At 36.2% G+C, this 23,022-nt stretch overlaps 1 protein-coding gene across 5 annotated transcripts in view; it reads left to right on the top strand.

Moving 5' to 3' along the window:
* ARMC3 (armadillo repeat containing 3) overlaps positions 1–23,022 on the top strand; it is a 58,426-nt gene that overhangs the window by 4,493 nt on the left and 30,911 nt on the right. Inside the window, exons 1-10 of one of the 5 annotated variants that reach the window (XM_040691782.2) lie at positions 1,192–2,331; positions 3,939–3,987; positions 10,975–11,092; positions 13,039–13,164; positions 14,243–14,311; positions 14,627–14,802; positions 16,079–16,273; positions 17,067–17,250; positions 22,429–22,581; positions 22,698–22,803. In XM_040691782.2, coding sequence (XP_040547716.1) covers positions 3,940–3,987; positions 10,975–11,092; positions 13,039–13,164; positions 14,243–14,311; positions 14,627–14,802; positions 16,079–16,273; positions 17,067–17,250; positions 22,429–22,581; positions 22,698–22,803 — 1,175 coding nt within the window. In that variant the 5' untranslated portion in view covers positions 1,192–2,331; position 3,939. Of the gene's footprint in view, positions 1–1,191; positions 2,332–3,938; positions 3,988–10,974; positions 11,093–13,038; positions 13,165–14,242; positions 14,312–14,626; positions 14,803–16,078; positions 16,274–17,066; positions 17,251–22,428; positions 22,582–22,697; positions 22,804–23,022 lie in introns of those variants that run through there. The other 4 variants (XM_040691783.2, XM_004939235.5, XM_040691784.2 and 1 more) reach the window with 4 other exon arrangements.

The raw sequence follows: 23,022 nt of genomic DNA, 5'->3' as shown, positions 1-23,022 counted from the left end.
TCCCAAAGTGGATCATGTCATAAGTAACTAATTGGAAACTATTCTTAGATCCTTCTTTGCTCTGCTTTTCCATGGGAGTAGTTGCTTTCAGAAGGAACATTTGCTTCCTTGACAAAAGAGATTAGTTCCACAGCTGTCTCTGTCTTGAACTTATTCTTGTACATCTCATATCTTCCTAGCATTTGGTGTGTTGGGTCTTAGGTTGTTGTGTCAGTTAGTTGAGATTTTAGAAGGCAGAAGATGCAGATGGATCGTGTAATGTTTTGTAAATACTTTGTTTGACTTAAAAACCATAAAATAATATGACCTCTGCTTGTGTGCAGCAGGACTCTGACAGTGTCAATATGTACCCCATACGGTAAAGCAAGTCTTTATAGGATTTCAGTATTTTGACCAGTACAACCACCGTAAGACTTTTCTCATATTTTAAAGTGTGATCTGTGTTATAAAATAAATCTTTTGTTAATTGCTTTACCTTTTTTATTGATACTACTCAACTATCCATAATCTGGTGATTAAAGTAACCCAACACCTTTTGTGCATGCTCACTGGTGAGCAAGTGTATTGATGAAAAACAAGTTGAGAGTCCAGTGATACTTTCGTTGTATTGTTTGTTTGTTTTTTGATTTTAGAGAAGTCAGCTGTCAAGGAACTTGGTTAATCCAGTGAAGCAGTCATCTGTAGTTAAAAGCAGCAATGCTTAATGTCTTGAAAGCCTGATTTATTTCTTTGTCTTGGTATAGTGACTAGAAATAGGTGGCTACCTTAGATGTGTGGTGTAGGAAGCAATTCGCATTAGCAGGGAAGTTCTTAGAGTAAGCCAATGAAAGGAAGTAAGCACAGGAATAATGGTCATCATTATCCAAAGATCTGATACTTAAAATCTGCAGGCTGGGCAGGCTTCTGCAAGAAATCTTACGAAAAATGAAGTAACTTTTCCTTATTTTGTTTGAAGTGGCAGAGATGCCGGCTCATCATACAACAGCCAGAAGGTTAGAGGGTTCCACTTTTGGACTAAAAAGTCCACATTCATGACCTAACTTTGAATGGTTTTCCACTTACGTGTAAAATGTTTTAGTCACAGAACTGTTCCTTCAGCCATGTTTAATAATACAAGGCAGCTGTGTTATGTCATGTGCCTAGTTCTGCTAGTGCTCAGTCTATGGTGATAGCATCAACCAGACTTAGCTTGGCATGTGGATTCATGTGGAGAAACAGGGTGAAATATGCATCTCACTCATTTTAATGGTCAGCAGTGTAAATGTCAATATATGAGCTAGCAACTCTAGGCTCCGTTTTTGGTCAGAGGAAAAAATGGTCATTTTTGAAGGTGTGATTCACCTGATCAATTTTAGACACTTTAGGATGATCTGCCTTAACAGCTATTAGATGCACTGGCTAGATCTCCATCGGTTGTAAAGGAGAGTGACTATCTTAAGTACTGATGCCTAATTTAGTTCTGGTCCTGCAGAAAAGCTGGAGGCCCTTCTGAAATTTAGAGTGAAACAGAGCAGTGAGAGAGTTTTGGTGACTGTCATTTTTGAAAGAAGAAGTAGTTAGACCTCATGTCTGCCTTACTGGCTGGGAGACAGCGTCTGATCATATCTCACTGCACTGAGGAGGGCTGCGAGCAGAGTAGAACAGAGTCATTTATCTAGCACTGAAATCAGTACATTCCAGGTGAAGGATGACGGGAAGTAGCACTGAACGATAGCTCCATAGACTGCTCAGCTATGCGCTGGCTACATCTGTTTAGTCAAAGTCCTTTATTACCTCTAGCTCTCTATGATTTAAACGATCGACCCTTTCATCTCAAGACATATGTGAAAAACTACACTCCTAGCAACTTGAAGAACATACAGTACAGAACGTTACTCAAACAAGAATATTATTTATTTTGTCACAAAGATTTAATTAACTACATTTAATCAGTTGTGAATAGAGTTTTAGTTTTTAAAGCATTTTCAGGTAACATAAACCCAACATTTAATTCCATTAAAAATATAAATCCCACTAAAAATTTTGTCTAAATTAAAAATCTTTAGAATAATAAACGGAGTCAACAATGTGCATTCTATATGCAGTTATAGAGAGATGCTGACTTATAGACCAGTAGCCTTTAAATATGTGTATCCAATACTGAAGATGCATTTCTAATGCTTAATATATTCTAGAATACTGCATGCGTCATAGCAGTCATTTTCTCACTAAAGGCAGAATACAAAGAGCTTTATGGGGACCGACCAAGCACAACAACAGTTGTTGGCAGAGTGCATTGAAATCCAGCACAGTAACTGCAGTAATGAAATAGACTGAAAGGCATAATCCATGGTAATGTAATTATCCAGTTCCCTGTGCTTGTTGCTGCGTATGATACTGCATTTTCAGTATTACCAAGGAACCAAATATTTCTGAACATGGGGGGGGGGGCAACACACAGATTCCTTGAAAATATCCTTGGATGTTGGATGCACTTACATAGCATGAAGAAATACCACTAAAAGCTTTGGTTATTCACAGTGTTAGAGTATGTATAATATTTGAAACTGAACGTTAGTTGCACAACACTTTCTCTTGTATGTTAATTGGCCCCCAGCCAAAACTGCAGTTTTGAAACACTGAATTCTTCTGTGTCTGTGTGTTCATACTTGTGCATGTAGATGTGCACAAGGGTAAAGTAGATTGGAACTGAAAAATCTTTGGTTTTATGAGTCTTCCTCTCAAGGCTGCTATTAGTGACCTGCCTACGAAGTTTCAAACTTCAGATCCATTTTTAGGATGTGCTTATCAGCTGGATTCACTACTGCTGTGCTGTAGTTTATTTGGGAGGCCAGTAGAGGAACAAGTTCAGAGGATTCAAGAAGAGCTCCAAAGTTTTAGTAACCATAATAAACAATAGCCCTGACTTTTGTAATCAGCCAAGCTACGCATCTTTTTGCAGTAGATAATTATCTCTTGTTGCACCACAAGAAGCTGTCAGGCTAGGCCTGGCTACAGGTGATAGCGTGCTTTCCCCTTGAGAACTACCGAGGAGTTTTTAAGGTATATTAAGAGCACACATTTTGCTTTTACACAGTGTTAAAACAAACCTAAGTTTGGCATAACTTGGGCTATGTTCTCTGCATCGTTAGTGCTAGAGGGTCACGTTGTATTTTACTTTTTGCCTGTAGCTTAACTGGAAGGCTCTCAGATAAAATTTTGCAAGCCACGTGAAATTAGGTCCACATGGGGTTATTAGATCCATATGCTTCAGAAGCTGCTATTAGATGCAGCTGAGTTAGGTCTTCCAGGTTCACTTGCACATGTGCTAGTACAAAAAACAGAAGACAGAACCTGGTGTAATTTTTTTTTTAGTTTTTTTTAAAGATCAGTGAAAATTGTACTGTGCAAAACTGTTTCTTTGTGCCCACAGACATGATTTTTGTCTTCTGTTAAATATGGACAGAGAATTTGAATTGAATTTGAAATCCATTTTCAAGGTAGAACTCATTTGTTCATTCTACAGCAGTACAGAATGTTTTCCAACGTATAATGTATAGGCAAACATATAGGCCTGTTCTTGTGTGATTTATAGATGCAGTCAAAACTGACTTACAGAAGTGCATGTCTTGTTTATTTGTACCACGTAACAGCTTCAGCCTGGGATGTCTTGCATCTTTCCTTTTAGCTAGGTGGTTTTTTTATTTAATAGATACATTTTGCCAAATGTGTTTAACTGTTAGAAAGTTTATTGTGTTGCACAAATGAAACATCAGTGTTTGAAGGGATGTCTTTCTGTACAGAAATTATAGTGTCAGTGAATTCTTCCAATTGATTAGATGGGTCAAATGAATGTAAAGGTCAGTCTTACAAGTTTTCTAAAGCACTGGTAAACTGATTTGTGAAATGGGAGGGAGTTTGTTAGTCTGTTTTTATTATTTTTGTGTTTTTGTTTTTAGAATGGGTAAAAAAGTGAAGAAGGAAGTAGAGCCTCCACCCAAGGATGTGGTAAGTGTATAAACTACAGCGTGCTATAAGATAAACATTGCACAATTATAGGCCCAGCTCTACCATCTTCACATAGTTCCTTACTCTCCTAGCTTGCCCACAGTATTCTAAAAATGTCTTTTAAAGATAATTCTGTTTCTGCTTTTTTTGGACAGCATACAAACCAGACTGACTGGGCATGTGTAGTTCTTTGAGGAGATTGTTGTCTTTGGCAGGCAATGCAAGTAGTAACGTATGAAACAATCCAGGCTTCTATTTATGTGAGGAGCAGTATTAGTTTTCCATTTGTAAAAATCAAAAGGAGAAGGTGGGAGAGAACTGAAATCTGCTTCCCTTTTGAACTGTGGAAACATTCCCAAGGATGAAAGAGTTAAAAGCCCAGATAAATCTGCAGGGTTTTTTGTTTGTTTTCTTTTTAACTGAATACAAGAGTTTTACAGATATTTTGAGTATATATAGTATGTATTCTGGATCTCTTGCAAAGGTATATGGTCTCTAGGAGTAGTTCAGTTTTTTTGTTGGTTTTTTTATTTGTATCACTGAGAAGTGCCACTGTAAGAAGTACTTAGAGTTGAAGCCAAATATGGAATAGATGGTATATGACATTTTTTTTTCCCCATAAAACTGGAGATTAAAGATCTGACACTAGCTAATGAACACTTTCTCAGGGTTTCTCTGAAGTTGTGAGGTACAGGGAGACCCAAAAACAGGTAGAAATTTAAAGTATAGAAGTTTTAAAAGTCTTACTGGTTTATTCAGAAAGTGGAAGGTATAAAACTGAAACACTGAACGAACAGAACACAAATTCAGTACCAGATATTGAGTTAGTTAATGAAGAATCGCTTCCTCGGATGTTCCCAGATGGAGCACAAAATTAAAGGCAAAGCTCAGGACATGTGGTTTGGTTTGATTTTAAAGAAACAAAAAAAAAAAGTTTTATTTCTGAGAGTAATTGAACTGGAAGAGCTTTTTCAGACATCATAGCAAAGTTGATCAGTAAAAACTACAAAACTACATCACGGTGTCAGTGCTAGTTAAGCATAAATAATTTTGACCAAGACAGTCGAAGTAGCCATTATGGTTGGATTCAAATATCCAAAGCCGTGATGTCACTGTGGTTTAGCAGTTGTCTCATCTTACACAACTGTTCTGTGGAAAGATTAATATTACAAATGTAATTCATAAGCTCCAATCAGTTGTCAATGTTTATGAATGGAGACTTGAGTTAAAACTTTAACATGAAGGGGTAAATTGACCTAACACTAACTCAAAAAACAAGGAGACAGAAAGAAAATACATGTGGCTAAGACTAACTAAAACAGACTTGAATAATTAAAACTAGATATCTTTACAGTCTAATAAAAAAAAATGGAAAGGCATAGTAATGGATTTAGGGTCTACAGAATTGCTACCCCCTTCAAAAGTAGTAAAAAGAGACTGCTTTTGTAATTATCTAGAAAATCAATAAAAACAGGACCATAGCTCCTGTATTCGGATGCCACCATTTAGAGTTTCTGAAGAAATGAATGGTACAGTCTTTTACCTACTACAGTCAACTGTGAATAATGTGAGGAAAGATATTAAACAATTGAAAAAAAAAGTAAACTTACAAAAAAGGTTAATAAAACTATTAAAAAGGAAAGCAATAGAAAGAGTGAACTCCAGATGGCATCCGTGGTTTTTGGCTTACACTCTTACCCTTATTGTACTTCAGGCTAGCGTATCTCTTCTAGCAGTCCTATCAGGAGAAAACATCTGAATGTTGCATAGCAAAACAGTATTAAATATGAATATAGATCCTTGATTAGTTTTTACTATCAGCCAAGAAAATCTTCTAGCTAAGAGAATATTGTTGACACCAATCATGTCAAATCAAATTTCAAAGCTTTAAATTTCACCTGGATATTTCAGATGGCAGGAAATGAGATGCAGACAAGACACCTGATATATTAGCTAATATATTCTGATTGAAAAGCTGCTTATGAAAATGTCAGGTCCAAGGAAAGAAACCTTGAGAAAATGTGGACAGGTTTATGTAAGAGGGCATTGTGTAATTCTCTGAGAATATACGATACTGCAGATGAGAACTAATTTTTATAGATTTCTAGGAATAGGTAGAAGATACATCTCTTAGCCTAGCCACTGCTTAGATGTTTCAGAGAGTACTCCTGAGAACCCTTTTTTCTCCATCTTTTGTATATTGCTTTTTGCTATTATCTGTTCTGAGGGCTGGGCTTCTCCAAGAAAAACAATCCTTTGAGTCTCCTTGATATGGATAACCTTAGACTATATTTTAGGCAGATAAAACGTGCCAGCTTTGGCATAGGTCAATAAGAACTTTTCATATACGAAGGCTGCTCCAAAAGTATTGCCTCCTATTTTATGCTGTTGGCCCACAATGTCAGAGGTGTATGTTGGTGGTACAGCAGTAGAGGTTGAATCTTCTTAGCAATATCCTGTTACATTTTGTTGCCATGTGACAGATGGCAGTAGAGGGACAGTCTGACAAAATGATGTCTGTAGTGTGGATGAAGCAAAGGTGTGGAATTGAATTCCTCCATGTGGAGAAAATTGCATCCATTGACATTCATTGACACTTGCTGAACATTTATGGAGACTAAAGAGTAAATATGAGCACAGTGAGTTGGTGGGTGCTGTGTTTCAGCAGTGGTGACAGTGACATGAAAGACAAGCCATGTTCTGGATGACCATGCAGATTTTTACAAGCACAGCCTGCAGACTCTTGTTTATTGCTGGCAATCATACATTGCTAATAGTGGTGTCTGTGTTGAAAAATAGTGTTTTGTAGCTGCAAATTTTCTTTATCAAGTAGTGTTATTGTGCTCTTTGTATCTGATGTAGTTTCCATGAAAATAAATAGGAAGCATTACTTTCAGAGCAACCTATGTAGATAGTATCTTAAGTTTGTTCTAGACAACACTGCTATTTGTTCATCAGTTAGGGCACTTGTGTTAACAGAAAGCCTAAGGTTGCCACTAGAAAAAACACCGAGTCGTTATCCCTGAAAGAAAGGTGTAGCTATCTGGGCATTTTTGAAGATAGTTTCACTTGCGACATTGATGTTAAAAATCAAAGTATGGAGCAACAGAAGTGGTACTGTCAACTCTGGACAGGAACACCTTTTGAGGAATCAATACCTAAATATTAATTTCACTTGACTTTAGTAAGGCTTTCAACACTATCCTTCATAACATCCCCATAGGCAAAGTGATGAAGCATGGACAAGATAAACAGACAGTGATGTGAATTAAAAACTGGCTGATCTGCTGAACTCAGAGGGTTGAAATCAGCAACATGAAGCCCAGCCGAAGGCCAGTCACTACTGTTGTGCCCCAGAGGTTAGCTTCTTCATTAGTGACTTGAGTGACAGGACACAGTGCATTTGCAGCAAGTTTAGAGACAATATGAAATTGCCAGGAGTGACTGATGTGCTGATCGGTTGTGCTGCCATTCAAAGGGACCTCAAGAGTCTTGAGAAATAAAGAAAGCAAGAATTTCAGTAAGTTCATTAGAGGGAGGAGCAAAGTAGTACAGACTGAGTGAGGACCAGCTGCAAAGCAGCTTTGCAGAAAAGCACTTGGTGGGCAGTAAGTTGACCATGCACTAGTAATGTGCACTTGTGGCAAAGAAGGCCAGTAACATAGGGTGCACTAGACAACTATGGCAATGCCATGGCAACCTGTGGGACGTGACTGGTATCTTTCACTCAACTTTGGTGAGATCAAATCTGGTGTCCCATGTCCAGTTCTGGGTTCATCTGTTACAACAGTCACATGGACTCACTGGAGCAAATCTGACAAAGGGCCACAAAGATGCTGAAGAGCTTGAAGCGTTTGTCATCTGTGGAGAGTCTGAGAGCTAGAACTGTTCAGTCTCAAGAGAAGGCTCTGAGGGGTCTTGTCAATCTGTGTAAATACCTGATGGAAGGGAGTAAAGAACTCAGAGCCACACTCTTCTCAGTGGCGCCTACTAAAAGGATGAAAGGCAATAGGTACAAACTGAAACTCGAGAGATTCTGTTTAAAGATGAGGAAAAAAAAACCATCACTTTTATTAATGGATGGTGAAACACCGGTTCACTTAGTTCAGAAAGAGCTTTTAAAGGGTATTTTAGAAAAATAGCATGATTAAACAATAGAATAAAAAGAGATAGATACATCTTTCAAAAGGTGGGATCAGTCCAAAAGTGAATTTAATAGGAAGGTACCTGTTACATTTTTCAGAGAGTAGGAGTGAATCTAATACAAATGTATAGATGTAGGACCAATTTGACTCTGCCTATATGCCAACCTGCAATTAAAGCCTAGGAGTTATCGATGAATTGTAGTTTATACAATTACCTGTGAACATGAGAGGCAAAGAAAATGGAACAACATAGTAGTATTTTTATTATTAGATCAATGTAAATAAATAACTGAGATTTAAAACTCTTACTTCATATTTCATTTCTTATTAACCTTCATCTGAGATCAATCTTTGAGTTTAATTTATGTTTCCCTGAAAGGATAACATCCTTTAATAAAAATTAAAGTTTCATACTGTCACAAAGTGTTTGGCCAGACTCGGCCCTGCTGTTGCCAATGAAGTTTCTTCAGGGTTGGATTTAACTTTGCCTCTGTATATATCACTTTTCATTCAGAGCCTAATGTAATTAAAATGTCTGCAATTCCCTGGGAGAGCTATTAGGAATCCATTTGGAATTGTAATGTAGAAAATGCGTAATGTAACTTATTCTTTCGTTGTTTATATTTTTACTTCATAGAAAAATAACTAAGCCCTACAACCAATAGAGATAGAGAACATCTTCATCAATGCATGGAAAAAGGGCACACAAGGTGTGGCAAGGATTCTGCTCTGTTGCAGACTGTTTTGTGAATACCCTTCTCATAGCTTCAGCTCTTGAAGTGCTGTACCAGAGGTGTACCTTTGTGGAGCAGCTGCAAGGGAATGGAAAATTGTAGCTGGGAAAAAAAAAATCCTCTTCCTAGAATAAAAAACTGCCCCAAGAGGCTTATATTCTGTATATTTGTAAGAAATATTGACAATATATCTTCTTTGGTCATAGAGAAGTAATATGTATTCAGCCAAGCTGAACAGACGTGAATTTAGCATCAACGAGATATGACCTATTTGGCCTCTTTTAGCTGTTGGTTTTTGTTTTTTTTTTTTAATTGAAAAAGGTTCTGCTCTATGTGTTTAATTATATCCATGTCAGCAAGAATTTGCAGGTACAGCTTACCCACCCTCTTACTGATAAAGCAGTAAGAGTTTAGACATAGTCCTAATGTTCTCTACTAATGAAAAATCTAAAAGCAAAAACTAAGTCTACATATGTGTGCACTCAATTTTCCTCCTCTTGTACTGGAGAGGTAGCATGTGTTCATCTGGGTTTAGTTAATTACTTCCACAACTTGTCCCATGCCTCCACCTTGTCACAACAAGCATGAAGATAGACAGATCTGCGTATTTTCAAGACCTGCTTGGAGCTAGGGAGAGCAGTTAAGTGCATTAACCAGGTAACCTTTTTACTATTCAGGAAACATGGATCTTCATAGAATCCTTAGAGTTGAAAGGGACCTTTAAAGGTCTCATCTAATCTAACTCCCCTGCAGTGAACAGGGTCATCCAGAGTTAGACCAGGTGCTCAGAGCCTGGTTCAGCCTGGTCTTCAGTGTCTCCAGAGACGGGGCTTCCACCACTGCTCTGGGCAACCTGTTCCAGTGCCACACCACCCTCACTGTGAAAGACTTCTACCTCAGAACCGACCTAAATCTACCCTCCCTAAGCTTGAAACAATTTACTCTTGTCCTATCAGCACAGACCCTGCTAAAGAGGCTGTCCCCTTCTTTTCTGTAGCTCCCCTGTAGATACCGAAAAGCCACCATCAGGTCTCCTCACAGCCTTCTCTTCTCCAGGCTGAACAGCCCCAGTACTTTAAGCCTGTCTTTGTAGGGGAGGTGTTCTATCCCTTGGATCATTTTTGTGGCCCTCCTCTGGACCTGTTCCAACAGGTCCAAATCTCTCCTGTACTAAGGACTTCAACATCTGGATGCAGTACTCCAGGTGAGGCCTTACCAGTGCAGCGTAGAGATCACCTCCTTGCCCTGCTGGCCATGCTTCTTTTGCTGCAGCCCAGGATACAGTTGGCTTTCTGGGCTGTGAGGGCACACTGCTGGCTCATCTCCAGCTTGCCATCTGCCAGTACCCCCAAGTCCTTTTTGGCTGGGCTGTGCTCAATCCTTTTATCCCCTAGCTTGTATTGGTAGCAGGAGTTGCCTCGATCCAGATGCAAGACTTTGCACTTGGATTTGTTGAACCTCATGAGGTTCTCCTGGGCCCTCTACTCAGCCTGTCTAATTCCTTCTGGATGGCATCCCATTCCTCAGGCATGTTGACCTTACCCCACAGCTTGGTGTTACCCCACAGCTTGGAAGATTTTTTTCTGTAGGAGAGAAATCAGAACTGGAAATGAACGCTTTATATCATTTCTGATGCAAAGCTCATCGGGGATTATCACGGAAGTCCTTCAGTGTGTGCAAGATTGTGGTAAGCTAGTGTTCAGCAAGTGAAATGAGTTGGTGAAGGCACAGGAAGGGTCATTTTAATTTATTTATTTTTAATAACTCCCATTAAGTAGTAGTGCCACAGAGTAAACAATTTTACTTCTTCCCATATTTGATTTGGAAGCTGTAAGATACTCTTTTAGATGTAACAGAATTGTGTAGTCTTTTCCCTTCAAAAAGGTGTACAGGGAACTATCAGGGTTTTCCCAAAATCTTAATACAACGATGAAACAAGATGATTGTATTATGTCAATTATTCTTTGTTACTTTTCAAAAACATTTGAAATTGTTACTAAAAGTTAGAACTCTCCATGTATTAATGAAGTATGGAAATCTACTGCAGCACACAGTAAGGCTCAATATAAATTCCTACTATTCTTCCTTCTTTTGTTTTTTTTTCCTAGTTTGAGCCTTTACTGATTGAAAGCAAAGCAGCAGCAACAGTTGTACTAATGCTTGATTCTCCGGAGGAGGAAGTTTTGGCCAAAGCATGTGATGCTATATATAAATTTGCATCAAAAGGTCAGTCTTTGTTGCAGTAAGCTTTCCTTTGCCTTACTCATGTTTTGCCAGCAGTTCAAAACTTTTTAGTTTCCTAGCACTAAAATTTTCAACCTCTGTCAAAGTTTTGTTCTGCTTTTCCCTCAGTAATATCTGTCACTCCTGTATTTGCAGTTAAAAAAGAAGTCCTGTAGTTTGTATGGAAATTTTTAACATTTTATTGTAGAAATTTATATTCTCGGAGAAACAGTTGTTTCAGAGTTCTTGTATCTCAATGAGATGTGTACTCTGAAATGGGGGGAAATAGCTATGAACTGCATACCATGAATTGCTGGCTTTCTCCCTACTGTCCGCAGTAACACAGAAAAGATAGGCAGCTTTCATTATAAAATGAATTATAAAAGGTAATGTGGGAACTGAGAATACAAGTTGATTTTGGATTTTGTTTCTTGGGGTTTTTTTTATTCACTTTTGCATGTGTGCTTTTTTTCTTTTTTCCTTTTCTTTGAATGAGCAGGGAACAGAAGGCTATAATCATATGAAACACTTCTGTTGGTAGAAATCTCAGGTGGAAGTTAGTGATTCAAATCATGGTAGTTGCTTCAGGAAAGTAAATTTGGAAGGCAAAAAAACTAAAATGAGGTTCACAACAATGTAATTCACCTGTACTTCATCAAATAGAAAGTTATCCATTGTACTGCTATGGTAGTCACTAGTACATGTGTGGGTGGCCAATAGACAGAGCATCCTTTGCTTTAAAAATATGAATTAATACTAGAGAACTGTTCCTATGCATTGAATTAGAAATCCAAAGTGTGTGATGATGTTAAAGACTATCCATTACACACATTAAGAAGATACAGTTTAATTTGAATAGTCAATTTTAGTACTGGAACTTCTGGCTTCTGAATGCTTTTTCTTTCTTTAATGTTTCGTAAAGTAATTGTTTTTATCACTTATATAAAATATCCAGATTGAGAAGAATTCTGTTGTAACTGGTGGAGCTTTTGAAAGGCATCCAAAAAGAGATTAAATGGATTAATGGTCCTTGATAATGTGATGATGAAAAGCCAACCTATATCCTTCCCCACCACTTGGCACAGTAGGAACAGGTTCTTCCTTACTTCTCTCCAGAGATGTATGGGATCACCATATCCACTGGTGATCTGTTCTGTAATAATATGTTATCCATTCAGTTATCATGCCAATGAAGCACCTAACTTTCAGGGCAATCATTTTGGATTATCTGTAAATTCATTTAACAGCAAGTGTCACCAAAACTAGTAAAAATAGTCTCTGCTGCTATGTAGTAGCAAGGGCAGGCTGCTCTGCAAGGCAAGGGAAAGCAGGAGTCAGTGATAGCAGAGCAGGCAAGGGATCATGGCCTCCGAAATGGGTGCAGTCCCATGAGTACAGTGAGAACATGTCCCACAGTAGTAACCAGTCAGTGGTCACTGAGCAGTCTGTAGTGATGAGGCAGGTTTGAGGTCAAGCCAAGAAGTCAAATCTGTGGTCAGGCTCTGGATCAGTGGATACGTGGCCAGCTGAAACGAAAAGCAAGGACTCAAATACAATTCCTGATAGAAGAGGATAGTCCCTGTATAAGGCTTTTTCCATGAAGGAGTGAGTCCTGATACATGTTTTCAAACTTTTTACAGTAATATTGAGACCTATAAGTTACTTTTTTTCTGTTGGATGCTGAGATTCTGTTTTAATGTTATGATCCAGGAAGGAGATCAGAGTGATGTCAGATCCATGAACTACATTTTTGAAGAGTGCGTTTGATATATTTTGTTTGATACTCTAAGATCTTAAGTGACTTTTTGATGGTATTATTGACATAGATCGACTAATTTATATTCTACCTATTATATTTCAGGTCACTGAAATACTGTTATACTTTGTTACATTAGAACTATGAGCTTGTTGCATTTTTCTACAAAACTTTCAACCTATTTACTCTTCAGGTGATGAAAACAAAGTGGCACTTCTTGGTCTTGGAGCAGTGGAACGTTTGTATAAACTCATCTCACATGAAGATCCGATTGTACGCAGAAATGCCATAATGGTATTTGGCATCATGGCTTCTAATCGTAAGAGTCTCTGTTTCTCAATATTTTTCCATGCATATGGTTGTAGCTGTTAGAGCAATAGGTGGCTCATGTGGAAAAAAAAATATAAAAATCCTACATTAGTAGCTCAAAAGAACTCCACTCGTTAGAGAGCTAGAGAGCTCCACTCATTCTGGAAGAAAATTTAAAAGATAAGTGAATTTTTCCCCAGTCATTATTTTTGCTTTGACAGGGTGAAACTGAAGGAGTTCACTACTGGAATTCTGTCTATCTGAGAATGCCTGACTACTTATGATGATGCCCAGCTAATGTGGATATAACACGTTCTGAACTTTTACAAAAGTTGGAAATGAGGGATAAAATACTATTTATCACGTATAGAAAATGCTGTGTTTACTGTGGGCATTGGCATAGCTACAATAGGAGAGAAAATGTGTTAGATTTATAGCATCTAACTCAGGTATCAGTAGCAAAAAAAAGTCCTGAACTATGAAGCACTGATACGCATAATTTACGCATATTACCAACTTCTTTGGCAGGTCAGTGCTGCTGTAGGTATTTGTTATGTGTATCTGAGCTACTGAAATGGAACTATCTCAAACATCTCTCAGAAACATTTCAGTTATGGCAAACTTGTGTATCTAGTATAGCAGTACCATTACTGGATATATTAACCACAATATAATGTTACATTGGACCTTTTGCAGAAAAAGAGGTCGTGATGGCTTGAAAACTAAATAAAGGAAGGATTGTTTTTAGTTTGATTACTGTAAGCAAAATATTTATCTATTCAAGTATAACTTCTTTAACAGCTAAAACTGTGTAATGTATAGCAAGAACCTGCTAGATGCAAGTATTTTCAATCTGAAGTATTGAGGAACTTTGTATATATAAAATCATGAAGAACATTATCTGGTACTTTAAAATCTGCTGTGCATTTTCTGGGTCCATTTCCTTTGTTTAACTTTGGTTACATGCCAGTCCCAATCAGGTCTTTTTGTCACTCATGGAGTAACCATAAGCATATTTCCCTTGGAGCAGAATCTGTTTCTTTACTTGCTTGCTAGATGAAAGACCTCACGTATTTCTTTCATTGTAGATGATGTCAAGAAGTTACTGAGGGAACTGGATGTCACAAGTTCACTTTTGTCACACCTGGTACCAGAAGGTAACTTACAGTATTCCTTGTGCAAAAAACTCTCAAAAATCATTTGCTATTGCTATTTGACCAAGCAGTTTCATAAAATCTTTCTCTTATAATTTGCAATAATACATATTAAATAGATGATCGCTTTTATAGGCAGAGCTCGGTTATTCATTGAGTAATATTTTATGCTGTACAGATGGAGCAACATGTTTATGTAGAACTGAGGTGCAATTAGCAGCTAATGTTTGTTTATTTTTTACAATATCTTAAACCACCAGATTTGTGAGCATATACTGTGCTATATAATAAACTTGATCAATTTTTTTTTTCTTATAGAAGATGTGATTATTCATGAATTTGCTACTCTGTGTCTGGCACATATGGCTGTTGAATATACAACTAAAGTACAAATATTTGAGCAAGGTGGATTAGAACCACTCATAAGTCTACTAGGTAGTCCTGACCCTGATGTTACGAAGAATTCAGTTGAATGTATTTATCTCCTGGTACAGGTAAAGTTTATTGATTTAGAAAAAAATTATTATTGACCTCATGGGGTCAATAATTTTAAAATATTTGGTACCTTTACTCTCCAGCACTCATCAATGTATATGAAAACATTAGTTGTCACATTAACTGTGAATATAGCTGATTTGACTATACACATGTCTGGCTTAATGCAATTATCCATGCTGTACAGCATCGTGAGATCAGAATCAGATTCAGATGTGTTTTCAATTAAATATGTATTTGCTTTCTTATTTGGAAAATATTAGTCTTGGTAATGAGAGTTATAACCAGTCTATCTAAAAGGCTGGAATAATTCTAGAACTATATTAGTAATTTCATTATGCCTTGTTTTGGCCAGTAAGTCCATAGTTACGATTGTGAACATCTTTCTAATGATAGGTGGATGCTGTCAACAGCTACTTTCCATACTAGAGGAATAGATTTGTTATTGGCTACTTTCACACTCAGCACTAATGTCATCCATATGCTGCTTAGCAAAAGAATGGTGCATTTGTATGTCAGTTCTCTTCCAAGGCTTAAACGAATCAATTCAATAATGGATTCCGTTTATAACTCTATCTCTTTTGGGGCATCAGAGCATGTCTATTCAGAATCACATTTTACTCTTTCTCCTTTTTTACTATCTCACTGTCTTTGTTGCAGGGTATATCTGGATAACTGCACCTGGTGCTTGCTTATATTGATAAGGATAATTGCATGCTGCACATGTGCAATGAGCTATTTAAAAGCAAATTGTAATTTATTTATATTTTTTTCTATTTTAATATAATCTACTACTGTCTTTTTATTATGCAGCATATATATTGTTTAAATTTGAAAATTTTAATCATTGTTTTATAATTATTGAAAGAAAAGATGTAACCAGGCAACCACAGTGTAGTGGGAAAACTATTTTTCTCCCCATTGAGATAAATAAAAATGATGAAACTAAATTTTAAAAACTTTCTTAAGAAAATGTGCATGTTGAGATAAACATGGCAAAAGCAAGAGTAAACAGGCTTCTTTAGCTAAGCTAGACGTTGTAGTGTATACCTCAATAACACAAAAAGTTTGGATTTTAATGTAACACGGGGTAGATTGTACTAAATTTGATTCTTGGACAAAAAGAAAGAAATCTTTAGAACTGCAAGTTCTTAACTATTGACTCCTTTTTGTATTTTTGAAATTAGATTTTTGGTGTTCTTTGTGTAAACTCGGGAATTATTGTACTGCTGTGTACTCTATTGCTAATATTCCTTGTTGAATATTTTACTACAGGAGTTTCAAAGCCGTGCTGCTGTTTGTGAACTGAATGTAATTCCACCCTTGCTGGATCTACTGAAATCTGAATATCCAGTTATTCAGTTGCTAGCCCTTAAAACCTTGGAAGTAATTAGCAAAGACAGAGAAATGAGGATAATATTGGGAGAAAATGAAGGATTAGATTGTCTTCTGAAGATACTGGAAACCAATGTATGGTTTACTTGCCTTACAAGTTTTTTGTTCCTGCTGCTAATGTTTGTGTGACTAATGAGAAATACTGTTCATGCTATGGAAGAAAGATACAGAAGAAATAGCTCCTTACTTTGAGCTAGCTATGATGAAAACAAAATAAGCAAGGATACTCAGCTTGCTACAAAAAGCAAAGGGATTAAAAAAATGTTTCTGTTTGTCTTATTGCCTTATTTGTGATACTCTTTTGCATTTGCTGTCCTTTCTCAGATGATTGTAAATATCAGACAATTTTGCTATATACTTTTTCATGATGTTTTCTCCAAAGTCTTTATTAGATGCTGAACTCTGGTGCTGGTTTGCAGTTTGAATACTGACGTTTTCTGAGTTTCCTTTAATATCCATGCCTTTAAATATAATTTCCTTCCTTGGAAATGTCATTGCTTATGTTATTATGACACTCACTATAGTGCTTCTTGACTTCACATGTCACCAAGGAAAACGTAATGCATAGAGAAATTTGTGAAGTTTTTGAAATTCTAAGATGACAGGTCCTTTCTGAACACTTGCCTAACCCATTTAGATATAAATGAGAAATGTTTTGTTTGTGTTTTTTTACAGTTTTTAATAAGGTGAGTCTTAAAGCACATCAAAGAAAGTATATATACAAAAGATACAAAAATGAAAATATGGATTTTGTACTATTAGCAAACTGTCCAAGAGAAAGTTATGACAAATATCCTCCAAAGTTAAAAGCCAAAGATATTTTAATTGTGGTTTGAAGGTTATGTGTCTGGGCTTTTTTCCTCACTAGGAATTCAACGATCTACACGTGGAAGCTCTTGCTGTGCTGGGAAATTGTCTTGAAGATGTGCATACTATGCAATTGATTCGGCAGACAGGAGGCCTTAAAAAGCTACTTTCATTTGTTGGAGTCTCTACTGTTCCTGATATTCAGAAGAATGCAGCAAAGGCAATTGCTAAAGCAGCTTCTGATTGTATGTGACTTTAAAAAAAATCGTGAATTTGTTTATGAAGTAAATTTCCATCCAGAATGAGGTGATACTGTCTGGGTGAGGACAGTACTTCTGCAAGAACAAATTTAAGTGATGGATCTTGGCAGTCTGAGCAGCAGTTGGATAATGTTTATATATATATATATATATATATATATATATACACATATATATATAAACAATTAAGGATTAACTTATTTTAAGATTAACTTATTTTTAAATGTAATGTATTCTTGCAACATTCTGTCCTCAAACAGGCAAATAGAAAAAAATACATAGGTCTGGAAATACGACCTTCATCTTTCGTTTAGTGATGCCAGGTAACTTACATCTTAAAGCACCTCTACTGACATAATTTCTCATTGATATCAATTAAAACTTAGTTGTAAGCTTAGTTCCTTTTGTATGCAACTGCTCATCTAAATGTCAGGCAGTTGAATATTAGGATATCAAAGATATTAGATATTAGGAAAAAATCTTCTCAGAAAGGGTGGTAATGCAGTGGAACAAGCTGTCCAGGAAAATGATGGAGTCACTGTCCCTAGATGTTAGGAACACAGTTTAGTGGGAACAGTGTTGATGGGTTGAACTTCATGATCTTAGAGATATTTTCCATGATACTATGATTCAATTTCAAGTACAAATTCCTTTAATGAGGACATGAAAAAAACATTTCAGATGGCTTGCAGATTAATATTCCCAGTGGAGTTCAATAGTTTCATTGTCATCTTTTTGTAATGACTCATCCTATGGTTCTTTTGATAGACCTTTCTATAATTCACCAAGGAATCCTGAATTAGACTCATCATTTTTTTGCCCACAGTGATGCTTTTTAAGTAAATCTTTTGAAATTCCTTCCATACATTGGTTTCTGAGTTGCAATTTATGCCTAGTACTGCTATATAAGAAAATACAGTGTAAGAAATACTATACTTCTGTCTTCTGTAAATTTTTATGTTGTCAAGGGATTTGGATAACAGTAACTATGACTGCAGAGCTTAAATATTTTGTTCATATTTCTATAATCTCGTTATGTTATGGTTTTAATTTACATGTATTTTACAAATATCTGATTTAATACACAGCTAAAATAATCTCTCCTTTCTACAGTATTTCAGACCTCCTTTCTTTCCTCTTCATCTTCTCTTTCCAATTCTTTTCTCACCTTCCTTAGTTTGACTTTCTGAATATTTGTGATTATTTGGATTGTAAATTATATTTTAAAAGAGTAGAATCTACCTTTCCTAGTATTCTGTTTCAGTATGCTTTTATCTCTATCTGCTGGAAGCCTTGCAAATCACAGAAAATTATTTTCTTTAATGTTTAGATATCAAAGATAGGAAGGAACCTTCTTATGCCAGTGTTTTCTTTGTGTATTTTTCCATCATTGTTATTTTATTATGCTACTTAGGACTGTCAGTATCGTTTTTATAGTCCTGTGACAGTCTTGTAAGTAGTATGCTAAGTAGATTTATATTTGCTCCTACTACTTTCTATCGCATCTTCATCCTTTTTCATATTTATTTTCAAATAAGCATAGCCTTCTTTCCCTCTTTCTCTCCTTTTTCAGTTTTTGTGGCCTAATATTTTAGCAGCTGTTAGTAGAAGCATGTCTGAACACAACATTTTTAAAGCATGGTGGCAAGAAGTACACATAATATATTGCAGCATGGCGTATGATCTTATATCATTGAATGTTACCGTCAGCAGAGATGCATCTTCTTGTCATATATCTTTACAAATGGAGTCAACGTGGTTTCATTATAAAGGTTTGCTCTCTTCTTCAGCCTATGACAGTTGGTATAGATGGAGCAAGCTGGGAAAATAGATCAGAAGAAGATTTAAAATATTTTCTTCCAAGCTGCAGAATTTTGGTGACAACCAGTTAGATAAAGGGCAATGTGTAGTGGTGCAGTAGAAACACAATCCAGTTGCTGTTCAGCATGACCCCCAGAAATATTGAATTTATTTCAAATACCTTGAGCTACTGGTCTGAAGTCAGCCTTCCAGTGGAAAGAAAAGTGATGCACTGAGGCCATTTAAGAGAATACTGCAAAAGCAAAAAGAAAACAAATATTTATTCTAATATGCAGATGGTGGGGTTTTTTCTTTTTTTTTTTTCTTTTTTTTTTCTGTTTGGATTGTGGCTGTAAATATACCAAAAGGCCTGTCTAAACAGCAGCTCTAGTTTTTACTATGCTAATACTTGACTCATTGTAAATCCAGTGTGGTAAAACATAACTCCTAAGTTCTTGTATGGCTTTTTCATTAAACTTGCAGTTGCTATACAGAAGCCCACATTTTTCAGGTTTGATAATTGAGTGCCTTTTATGAATGTTTCCTGCATACTTGAAAAAAGAAAAAGACTGATTTTCATTAAATGAAAAGCTGTACTTCTGCTATGATAGAGCATGGTTGTTCTTTTTTTTAATCTTATTAGCTGTGCATACAGTAGTGTCTGTTTTTGGAATGATTAGTTTTTTCCTGATGTGATCATAGCAAACAGTTTTGTTTTGTACCCCTATCAGCCATTTAGAAAGGATTCCTGTAACTTTTGGTTGTTGTTCTTGCTGTTATAAGACAGGCTTAATCACTTAAGAGCTATTCTCTCTGTCAGAATATCCTACATGGTACAAACGCTATATTCAATTCTAAGTAGCATCTTCAGGATGCTACTCTGTTTAAGCTTAAATTGATCACATTTTTATACATGATTATCCCTTTGACACTGAAAATTAGTTTTGTTCTGCAATGTTGTTTTGAATTTAAGGTGTTAATTTATCTACTTTGTATTCTGAGATTTATAATGGTAAATTTTATTGTGATTCCTTCCTTGCCCAGCAAATAATGCAGTCACCTTGCAAAATATAGTTAAATGCTGTCAATTACTAAATGTCTGTGAGCAGGTTGTTTGGACTGTTGATTAAGGAGTGCCCAACTTCCCTCTGACACACCACAGCAGCAAAATGCTATGGAGTGTATGTATATGGAGAAAGTGATGACTGTGATCACTCAAGTTTAGCTTCACTCTGACAAACTTCTGGTTTGAAGCTCTCTAAGTTCTTGACATATATCTAAATGCAATTCACTTCAAAAGGGAGCATATTAAATGTGTTCTGTAACCCAATTAACATGTGATGTTTTATAATACGAGTTTTTGTTTGTCTGGGTTGACAATCTCAACTCATGGTCAGTGGGAGTTCATGATAATAGTTGACATTAACTTTTTCCATTTGAAACTGGTATGGCTAATTCCATAAATTGACAATGGTGAGATGAATGGATAGTCAGTGGAACTCTTTGATCACGACTTTACAGTAAGAATTGGAAAGAGGAAAATACGTTGAGCAACAAAGGTTAGATTGTGATGGAGTCAATTCATGAAATGCTAGACAGAGGTGTTGGTACTCCTGGCTCTTTTGGTTGGATGTGCCTCATTATTTTACTGAGAGTTTAATAAATGCATTCAAATAACTTAGGGATCAAGAGATTCATCACTGTAAATGTCGGCATTGAACATGAGAAATGCTTAAGGACAGGATGCTATTCAGCTCTATATTTTTTCTGTTGTAAAAACCAAAGGGAACAACGTGTACAAACAGAGAGAGAGTCAGTATAAAATATTCTTCCCTTAAGTAGAATTGGCACCTGGATCTTAAAATCTGAATAATTTTCATCTATTTAGCTAGCTAGCTAAATATAGGTGCATAATGCTTACGGTAATTTCAAAATCTGTTTTTCTACATCCTTGAAAAGTTCTTTATTCTGCTTAAAATATTTTAAACCACTATTTTCACCCATTCAAATGAATTATTTTTGTATCATATAGGCATAAATTATCTTTAATATGTAACAGTGTTTCCCGTTAACAGTTATTTTTAAAAATGAATAATTGTAAAAAATCTGTACAGTACTAAGTAACTCAGTGTACAAGAACCAAATTACTGAGGCATGAAGAACCTCTAGAGATCATTATTAGGGATTATGGACTACTTTGGCAAGCAACAGGCCAGCAGCATACTTGATTGCTTGTCAAAACGGTCTGTAATCCCAATTAAGGCCCTCTCTTGAGAGCTTGCTGATACACATCAGGGTTGTGGCCAAGGTTCTGCAGATGCTTAAAATGCTCTCTGTTTTATCTGTTGCATCTTTTACTTTGTGACTTCAATTACATATCTCTGATGATTCTAAAAACAGCTAAAATTGGGTTAGAGAGGAGAAAACAGCCTTCTCAAGTATGTGCATTGAGCTGTTTTTTCACAAGTAAGTTTTTAATCACACTGTTTTTCCTTTGGCTTTGTGGACTTAGGTTTGTTGACATCCGTTCACCACAGACTTAGTTTTATTTAAAAGAATACTTCCACTATTTTTCTTTCTTTCTTTTTTTTTCCTTCTAAATTTTCCTTAGACAACAGACCACACAGAGGCATTGATCCCTTAAAAATTAGCAGATACTAATGCAATTTCCAAGCGTGCATATGGGCTTCATGGCTCCTGAATTTCTTTGATACATTTTAAAATTTTACCAATTAACTATAACTTCAGGAATGTAATTAATCTACTTCAGATTATGTGTATGGTTAAATGTTTATTGACCCCTGTAACTGTAAGGTTTATATGCTGTCCAGTGCTTTTGTAAGAAAGTTTAACTCAGGGCGGTTTCTAACAGATACCTGTACACTGGGAGAAGAGAATGTTTGGACTTTTCCTCCAGACTTCTGATCTAATCCATTCTGGAATGAATGAGGTTTTTAGCATGCTTGTCAGACTCCTGTGGATACGTTTGATCTTTGTCAGCATTAACTGAAGTATAATCTACTGAATGGAAAAATCTCTATTAATCAAACCTGTAGGCATTGTGTGGAACTTACAGCAATCAAACTTTGCTTTCTGTTACATAGGCTATGTGTGTTTAAAGCTGTATTTAATAGGTATATTTTGGACTTGATTCAGAGTTCACTGAAGTTTGATGGGTTTTGGATCGTGTCCTTTGCACACATTTCTTAATTGCTAGTGTGTCTGTTAGCAAAATGTTCTCCTTTGAGTGGTATCAAAAGCAAATGTTTTATAGGAAATAAGTATATGAAATCAAATTTGTGTCCTCTCCCTGACTGGTAAAATGAATGCAGGTTAATACTGTTGTTCTTTTTTTGTTTAAAGCTGAAAATAGAAAAATCTTAAATGAGGAAGGTGTTGAGAACTGTCTCATAAATCTTTTGGAAATTGATGATGATGGAGTTAAAGTTGCTGCTTCCCAAGCTATTTCTGCCATGTGTGAGAATTTAGCTAGCAAACGTGCATTTGGACTCCAGGGTAAGTAAGGTGGGAAATGAGAATCTGTGCTTTTCCTTTTGTAAGGAACACGTTATGATTTTGTGGATTGTCATGGTTTATTTAAATGATCATTTATACAACTGTTTGCTTTAAAGGGATTCCCCAGCTAGTACAGTTGTTAAGCAGTGATGATGAAGAGGTAAAAGAAGCTGCAGTCATAGCATTAGCCAATTTGACAACAGCCAGTCCTAGTAATGCAAGGTGAGTCTGCAATAATCAAATTATTATTTAAAACACTAATTTGAATGCAAATGATAATGTTTGGATTTTTTAATGAACATCTCATCTTGTCCTTATCCTACAAAGCAGGACTCTTGAATTAGCCTGTAAGGCCTTCTGTGGTGCTCATGAGTCATCTGGAATTGGTTGGTACTCATCAGGTTTACAAATGTTATGCTATCCTTGCTAATGTTTGCTCTA

The sequence above is a fragment of the Gallus gallus genome, chromosome 2 (genome assembly GCF_016699485.2).
Source record: "Gallus gallus isolate bGalGal1 chromosome 2, bGalGal1.mat.broiler.GRCg7b, whole genome shotgun sequence".
NCBI lineage: Eukaryota > Metazoa > Chordata > Aves > Galliformes > Phasianidae > Gallus > Gallus gallus.
This window is presented reverse-complemented; position numbering and strand designations above follow the sequence as displayed.